The sequence below is a fragment of the Nanorana parkeri genome, unplaced genomic scaffold (genome assembly GCF_000935625.1).
Source record: "Nanorana parkeri isolate BGI_ZX_2015 unplaced genomic scaffold, ASM93562v1 scaffold1037, whole genome shotgun sequence".
Lineage (NCBI taxonomy): Eukaryota > Metazoa > Chordata > Amphibia > Anura > Dicroglossidae > Nanorana > Nanorana parkeri.
Window position 1 is genome coordinate 4,467 of NW_017307305.1, and position 9,146 is coordinate 13,612.

Consider the following 9,146-nt stretch of genomic DNA (forward strand, 5'->3'; position numbering starts at 1 on the left):
AGAGGGGGGAGGGATGTGGGGGCCCATCAGCAGAATCTTGCCCAGGGCCCAATTAATATTAAAAACGGCCCTAAGTACCCATAACACACTTACCCATTGCACTCACACACCCTGTGCTGGTGCAGATTCTCCAGTAGCCAGGCTCTGTACCGCGCACGTCGCTGCAGAGAAAGAACAGTCAGCAGATCAGACAACGCCGCTCTCAGTATTAGGGCACCATGATGTGTATGTAACGACAAAGTGACAACCGTCCTATCATTACTCACCATCCTGCGGCGGCGAGCCGTCACCACTGTGATGATGACCACAGTAAATAGGAGTACAAGGACTCCCGCTGCCACTATCACCCATAACAGGGGGTTAGATGGATGGAAAAAGCCCGGGGTCACTTCTGCGGAACAAAGATGGAAGATAATTATATATCCATTATTCAAATGGTCTATCTATCTATCTATCTATCTATCTATCTATCTATCTATCTATCTATCTATCTATCTATCTATCTATCTATCTACAGTATCTATTGATCTATCTATCTACAGTATCTATCTATCTGTCTATCTATCTATCTATCTATATCTGTCTATTGCTACATATAGATCTCTTGTTTATCTTTCATTCTTCTGCCATGGATTTTCGGAGGCCACTCACTCAGTATCAGGATAGTGCTGACAGCGGCATTTTTTCCATCCATAACACTGCAGGTCCAGTTCCCCAGCGTCTCTGGTACAGCGGTGATATTTTTGGTGAAGGATTTCTGGCCCGGCGGCCCACACACCTCGCGCCCGATCACATTAAAGTACCAGCAAAGTCTCTTGTCTGTGTCCAGACAGTTTATGTCGCACCGGAGGGACACGTTGGACTCCATGCTGGGGACGCTCTCTGACGCAGACACTGGGAGGAAGAATAAGAGATGAAATGAAAATTAGAATTTACACAGAATTCTGATGTTTAATATCCAAGCTTGAGTCAAGGCATCTGAAACGAAAAAAATAGTGGGTGGACCTTCACAGAAGTTGAATCAACTGAGGCATGTGGAAAATTTGCAGCTGAACAATGACCACATTCTTTAGTTAAACAAACACGTTTTTTTTTTACAATTACTGTTCTTCCACTTCCTGGTGATGTATCACTGGCCTAGTTGAGTGAGGCTCTGGTGATGTATCACTGGCCTGGTTGAGTGAGGCTCTGGTGATGTAGCCCTGGCCGGGTTAGGTGAGGCACTGGTGATGTAACGCTGGCCTGGTTGAGTGAGGCTCTGGTGATGTAGCCCTGGCCGGGTTAGGTGAGGCTCTGGTGATGTAACCCTGGCCTGCTTGAGTGAGGCACTGGTGACGTAACACTGGCCTGGTTGAGTGAGGCACTGGTGATGTAGCCCTGGCCTGGCTGAGTGAGCCCTTGATGATGTAGCCCTGGCCTGGTTGAGTGAAGCACCCGTGAGGTAACCCTGGCCTGGTTAAGTGAAGCACTGGTGATGTAGCCCTGGCTTGATTGAGTGAGGCACTGGTGATGTAACCTTGGCCTGGCTGAGTGAAACCCTGGTGATGTAGCCATGGCCTGGTTTAGTGAGGCACCGGGGAGGTAACCCTGGCCTCGTTGAGTGAGGCACTGGTGATGTAACCCTGACCTGGCGGAGTGAGGCCCTGGTGATGTAGCCCTGGCCTGGAACCTCGTGATGATTTGGGAAAGGCAAAACTTAAATACAATACCATAACAACACTTTTTTTGCCCTAAGACTAAACATTGATTTTGGTATATACTGGGCTGATCTTACCTGTCAGATTGCCCACACACACCTCCCTGGACAGATGTTTCTGCCGGGTTTCGAGCTGTAGGACGACCTCCATCTGATAGAAGCCACTTTTCGGGTTTTTAAGGTGATAACTCAGGTCCCTATAAGAGCTTTCTTGTACTTTTGTGCTGCAAGGTGTATCCCAGCACGCGGCTCCACTTTCTGCCGTTAGCTTTTTAATCATCTGTAATGAATGAGTGATGTTGCCACTCACGACTCTCACATCCTTTTCTAAGGGGGTCCGCCGCACCTCGAAATTGAAGTACCAAGGAATGGTGACCGGGCGCTTTCCAGATACATAGACGATGTGTGGAGAGCGATAGAAGCCTAGGGAGATGTAGAGGGAGGATACGGTTATATAAACGCCTTGTAATAAAATCTAACGCTCACCAATAAAAATACTTCCTGGATTGATAACATCTACTCACTCTATATCGCTCTCTATATGCTCTCTATATAACTCTCTATATAGCTCTCTATATGCTCTCTATATAACTCTCTATATAGCTCTCTATATGCTCTCTATATAACTCTCTATATAGCTCTCTATATGCTCTCTATATAACTCTCTATATAGCTCTCTATCTATCTATCCATCTATGGTGCACCACCAGGATGCTGCCCAGAGCACCGTTCGCACACCACCAGCACCAAGACAGAGTTGGACAGGACGCCGGCCAGAACATAACAGGTTGCTAAGAGCTGGACCGGGAGATGTTTATGGCTCTTATGCATCTTCCCTCCCGGCTCTTAGCAACCTGGGAAACTCTGTCTGGAAAGGTCACGTGACCCAAAGAGGTCCTACAGGGACAGTCCTGGATGTCATTCTAGATCAATAGAGGCCTAGGTATGCAGATAGAGTTATAAATCCTAAATCGAGGAGAAAATTGTACAAAAACAGCTGGAATTGGGCTCAAATTTGTTTTTTTAAAGTATGTATCTAGATCAGGGATGAGCGAACTCCAGCACTCCAGCTGTTGGGAAACTACAAGTCCCACTAGGCATTGCAAGACTCATTGCATGGCGCGATTTGTAGTTTCACCACAGCTGGAGTGGCGAGGTTGATGTGAAAGAAATGGGGATACGTTACCACTAACTCGTATTGCTATATCTGTTGCAAAGGTCTTTCCCGATCCATCGTCCATCCTAACTTGGCACGCGTACGTTCCACTGTCTTCTATTTGGACATTGTTCTTCTTCAGGACGGGCTCACTTGAGATCTTCTTTTGATCCTTCAACCAGGACACAGTGAGAGACATTCTAGGTGGGGCTTCAATGGTCAGCGTTAGGTCCTCCGATGCCAGGAGGGTCTTGGAAGGATAGGCCACCACTACTCAAAAAAAATCAGAGAGAGGGATTATTATTTTAGAGAAACTCTTCACAGAAATTCATTAAATAATAAAAAAACCTGAAGCCAACTCTGAAGGGTTCTCGGTTAATCATACATTTTATATCTCAGGAAAAAAAGATACAAAATATAAATGTAAAAAATGAAAAAATAAATTTTTTGTTACTTAAAAATGCAGTTGGGGGTTATGTAAAAACGGCCTCACGTGCTAATTAGGCCTTTTGGACCACGCCCATGCTATAAAAGCCACACCCTCTTTTTGATGTGGCTTCTAGACCACTTTTGTGCCCCTCCTTTCCTCCGCCCTTCCTGTTCGGTTGTCCAAGGGCCAAAAAGGGGCGACCTCTGTTACCCCTTCATACACTCACCTACTTTATACATGCACCCAATATATTTTTGCACATCTTTACCGACACACACTAAACGCCACATCACACGCTCATGTAGGCCGTACCTTTGAGGACTATAAGTTGTACTGTCCGCGTGTCTTTGTCCTTCACACAAGTGTAAGCCCCGGAATCGGAGACGTCGACTTTAATTATATCCAAGTTGTTTGTAGAGTCCTCTGAGAGCTTGAAACGAGAATCATCTGTATAAAAAAAAAAGACACAGTATTAAATATCATCCTATTTGACACCAACAAACCGAGTCTGACACCTGGGGGCCGATCTATAAAACTTATGTCCAGCGTATACCTGAGCGAAGAGAGACAGACAGACGGATAGATAGATAGATAGATAGATAGATAGATAGATAGATAGACAAACAGATGATAGATAGATAGATAGATAGATAGATAGATAGATAGATAGATAGATAAACAGATAGATAAACAGATAGATAGATAGATAGATAGATAGATAGATAGATAGATAGACAGATAGATGATAGATAGATAGATAGACAGACAGACAGATGATATATAGATAGATAGATAGATAGATAGATAGATAGATAGATAGATAGACAAACAGATGATAGATAGATAGATTGATAAACAGATAGATAAACAGATAGATAGATAGATGGATAGATAGACAGACAGATAGATGATAGATAGACAGACAGACAGACAGATGATCGATAGGTAGATAGATAGATAGATAGATAGAAGATAGATAGATGATAGATAGATAGATAGATAGATAGATAGATAGATAGATAGATGATAGATAGATAGATAGATGATAGATAGATAGATAGATAGATAGATAGATAGATAGATAGATAGATAGATAAAATCCCCCCCACATTTAAAGGGACAACTACAAAGGTGGCGAAGTTCTCCCCCAGCAGTAAAGGAGATGAGAGGACGTATTATGGAGTAATCTCACCTTTCCCCTTCATGGGGCTGACAAAGCCATTCCTTATTTTCGGTCTTCTCACCAGCAGTTGGTTGTCTTTCCTCCACTCCACGTCCCCCTGCAAGTCACAAGGCAGTTTGGCGTCTTTTCCGGCCTCATAGATCTCATCAGACGCCACAAACAGATCTGAGATAAAAAAGATTTCAATTTATGAAAAGCAAAACAAACAAACTGAATTACAATCTAAAACCAAAACTGCCGTATACCACAGCTCACCGCTCCGTACATGTGGCGGCTGCATTCCTTTTCTCTATACAGGCTAAGAAAGTACTCTGCAATTACAGAAAAATACCCGCCGAGTCTGCCTGAAATCCCGCGTGCTTGTCACTTCCTGTGCACTGACCGTAAAAACTGAAATGTTATCAGCTTCCCCAGCTGGCTTCTGTGAACTACAGAGCAACTCTTTTCTATGTGATAGAGATGAGGAAAACAACCTGCTTCCCTATTTATAATGGTCTGGCCCTCTAGCAACTTCAGCGCCAAATTATAGCTAATTTGCCTACAAACGTCAGGTGGTCATAATAATCTGGCCACTCAGTGTATATATTGTCAGCTTTCATATGCAGAGAACGTGTGTATTGCATTGTAGTCTGCCCCCAGAAATATATACATTGTTTTCTGTTACATTTGTTTATTTCAAAAACAAAAAACCTTTCCAGAGATAAGATGCAATTGATGGAGGTGCCCTCCGCACACCTTTCAGCAGTCCCGGCCAACAATCAAATAAATGGTGCTCGAAGTAACTTCACGGATGAAGAGATAAATCTTCCTTCTGTCATACAGAAGAAGTGCTGACGAGGCTTTGCATATGTGCTGCGAGAGTCACACTTACATGTCTGCAGACACAGAAGACACACGCCGAGTCCACGCAGATTCTTCATGTGTACAGACGTGTGATCTCTTCTCTGATCGGATTTATCGCAGAGTCTGCGGAGACACATGGCACAAAAATCAGAATACAGCCCATAATAATCACTTCATCATCATAAACACAACAAGATATCAGATCACCAGGATACCAGTCCCCTCCAAACTGAACATTCACACTGCACACTGATGTCTGATTGATTATCTCTCTTTCAATTCAAATAAGCTTTATTGGCAGCACCAAATACATTTTAGCATTGCCAAAGCATATGGGGAGGTTATATGGGATGGAGATAGATAGATGAAGTTATATTGCATATAATTGATTTTTGGTTTTGTAGTAATAAAATACAAATGGGTGACGATGATGATGAAGGAATTTCTCCTCGTTGTGTACATGTATGTAGGATGTCGGTGGGTGATGATGATGAATGGGATGAAGGACGCGGCCTCCTCGTTGTGTACAGTATGTAGAGTTTGTTGGTGGGAGAAGCCGTCCAATCACACGGCTCGGTTACTGTACATGATAAGATACAATCAGGAATCTTTTCTGTGACTTTGTGACCATTGTGGAATTGAATGATACAACGAGTGACGATCGCTCGGAGGAGAGAAGACGCGCAGACCACACAGGTTGTTTGGTGTGTCATGAAATATTGATTCTGACAGACGGAGCTGGAGAACAGGGGTTGGGGGATAAAAGGGGGGACAGCAAACGGAGCGAATATATCAAAGACACCCATAAAATCTCTGCACGGGACCTGTATAGGAGCACATACAGTGATTTCTAAATCACAGAGATGCCATCAGGTCCAACTCAAAGCCAAACTCCTGTACCTGCCCCATGCTGTTACTGGACAGCGATGAGCCCATGTCTCGGTCACTCTGCTTTCTCCTCCTATCAGCGTGCTATTTGTCAGCACTGATTGGCTCCTTGTGTTGTTTCTCCCTCTCCCAGCCTGAGCTCTGCTGTACAGGGACTGCAAGAGGCTGATACTTGCAGTAAAAAATATGAATATCAGTAAAATAAATACATCTAGTGATGTTTTAATGATTACAGAGATGTATCAATGTGTGTCTTTTCTATCGACATTAGGCTATGCCAGGGGTAGGCAACCTTGGCACTCCAGCTGTTGTGGAACTACAAGTCCCATGAGGCATTGCAAGACTCCGACAGCCCCAGACATGACCCCCCCAGAGGCAGGAACATGATGGGATTTGTAGTAATATGTACTTTTTTATAACTCAGCCCTTCCTACTATTGTTCTATAGCAGGGGTAGGCAAGCTCCCTTCAGCTGTGATGGAACTACAAATCTCATTGCAAGACTCTGACTGCCACAGGCATGACTCCCAGAGGCTGATGCATGATAGGAGTTGTAGTCTCAACACAGCCGGAGGGCCGGAGTTTGCTTGTACCTGCTCTATAGGATAATCCTATTCAATAAAGCAGTGCCAATGCGCTTGGATAGGCAACGTGCATCAACCTGAACCAAGAGGCTTACGCTCATCTGAGCAGATACCAGGTGATTTCTGATTGGCTGATAGGAGCGTATTACATCCATGTGATGTGTGTTTGCTATTGAATAGGCTTATATGTGTGTGTGTGCAGCGGGGGCTCTGTACAGATCTGTGTATGTGTGGGTGGATGTAGAGCAGTGAATGGAGATGCTCGGAGGGCTTGTGGTGGGTTCCTGGTATGTTTGATCCTCACCAGAGATACGTTCTGATTTACCAGCCACTTCCGAAGTTAAATTTACACCTCGAGACCACCTTTCCGCAGAGACGCCGCAAGGATACGTCGCAGGTCTCCAAGCCCCACTGCAGCAACAAACTTCTCATTCCATTTTGGTTGGCCTTTAATGGCCATTTCCATCTTGTAATAAAAATGGCGACAAAAACATCGCTAACCTTACCCACATTATTCTGGTGGCGTCACAAGGGGGGCGCGACCCGCACTGGGTGACACCATCAGAGGTTGTGACACCAAAATGACTGACAGTCATTTTGGTGTCATCCCCTCTGAAAAGTTCATGGACAGAGAGGCCGACAACTGCAATAGAAAGAAGGGGACCCCACGGCATACCTTATCCAGCCAGATGAACGTCCCCTCCTTTCTTTGTTCTCATGACAATATTATGCACATGTGTAATGATGCCACACGTATGCTTAATGACATACCCTGGGGTGACACCCGGCCCGGTGATGCCCCTGCTCTATCCAAACGAATATAAGAAGTTTGGTTGGAGTTGGCCTTTACATGCAGCTAGTGTAAGTACCAAGCTCTATATTGCTATGACGCCTCTGTGATACCATGTGATACCCTCTGTGATACCAGTGGCCGCACCGGGTGACACCCAGCCTGGCGACACCTCTGTCGGTGACTGAGCTATATTGCTTAAAGGAGAACAATGGGGTCAGGGCTTTTCCCCATAGTTCTCCTTAGGGTAACGGGAGGACACAAACTAGCGTCGTCCCGTCACCCTAAGCTCAGTATACCGCGAGCTACAGCTCACGGTATACTGAGACGCCGCCGCCGGAGCGGATCCCGAGATCGATGTCGAGATCCGCCCAGCTGCGTGAGTGACAGCTGGCTCTGCCTATCTAGAGGCAGAGCCAGCTGTACCCGCCCCCTCCCCCGTCCGTTCCACCAGTCAGCGCTGGCGGATCGGAGCGGGGAGAGGGGAATCCAGCCCCTCCCCCTGTCACGGCAGAGAGCCGTGACAGGATCGAGAGGTGAGCGAACGCCGGTATATGTTCGCTCACTTCCCGATCTACTGAGCCGACCTGTGACCGTTTCATTGTCACAGGTCGGCTAGAACTATGAGGTGAGTGAAAAGCACTCACCTCAAAGTTCTCCTTCAAAGTCTAAACATTAATAGTAGGACAGCAACTTCCAATTGATGACACTTTTACCCGAAATAATTCTTATGCATCTCTTTTTAGCTTTTTTTTCTGTGGTCACATGACCTCCACCCTAAGTTGCCTTTAACCCAAGCGAATGGGGCTGATTATATGAGTCTCACAAATTGCTCCGTGAGACTAATGGGGACAGTTGCAGACGTGAAGCAGATATTGCGATCACCTGCTGACGATCATCCCTGTTTGTGTTCAGGGGTGTTCATCTGCAGCTAATGGTAGCATGTGCGATCACATGAGAAATGGCTGCGAGCGAGCGCCGCCGGCTGTCACTGCTGTAAACATCGCTTCCCACCCACAGCTGTTTGCAGCAGCCATTCATGAGACCCATGCAATCGGCCCCATTCGCAATGGTGAACTCTGGTTGCCTCCTGGCCCCAAAACCAGTTGGCCCCTCATTACAGGGTACAGCTCCGAGCTCTGTTCCCTCTGTCTTGTCTGCTCTGTGTATGACAAGAGGCTGAGCGGCGGCAGGTGGCTTCTGTGGGTGACATCTAAAGGAAACCATCTCGCCCGTACAGGATTCTTCTCTCAATCCCGAACACACGAAAAGTCTTTTCAGATTTCTTATCAGAGAAGCTTTGTCAACAGGAAGAGGTGGGAGGATGTGAGCGAATCGAGTGGAATACTTGCACTGAGAAATGATATTTCGTCTTCCAAGTATCCAAAAAGCAGCCGCATCAGATCTGAAGATATCGCCGTGAGATGGAAGTCTTACAATATTAGATTGTAGAATAGAGCAGCAAAAGGTTCAATATGCAAAAGTCCCTTCAAGTCCCTCCAAATCACCAAAATTTCCTAGAAGATGGAACATTTTCATGTATTTTCAAAAGTTCTCATCATGGGTCCCATGCACGC

At 45.5% G+C, this 9,146-nt stretch overlaps 1 protein-coding gene across 1 annotated transcript in view; it reads right to left on the reverse strand.

Moving 5' to 3' along the window:
- LOC108795996 (T-cell surface glycoprotein CD4-like) overlaps positions 1 to 7,245 on the reverse strand; it is a 9,778-nt gene extending 2,533 nt beyond the window's left edge. The window contains exons 1-9 of the mRNA XM_018567359.1: positions 7,130 to 7,245; positions 5,337 to 5,431; positions 4,475 to 4,630; positions 3,595 to 3,729; positions 2,883 to 3,122; positions 1,775 to 2,119; positions 652 to 894; positions 267 to 391; positions 94 to 161 (exon numbers count right to left, since the gene is read on the reverse strand). Coding sequence (XP_018422861.1) covers positions 94 to 161; positions 267 to 391; positions 652 to 894; positions 1,775 to 2,119; positions 2,883 to 3,122; positions 3,595 to 3,729; positions 4,475 to 4,630; positions 5,337 to 5,431; positions 7,130 to 7,245 — 1,523 coding nt within the window. The remainder of the gene's footprint in view (positions 1 to 93; positions 162 to 266; positions 392 to 651; positions 895 to 1,774; positions 2,120 to 2,882; positions 3,123 to 3,594; positions 3,730 to 4,474; positions 4,631 to 5,336; positions 5,432 to 7,129) is intronic.
- Between the last annotated feature and the right edge of the window lie 1,901 nt (positions 7,246 to 9,146).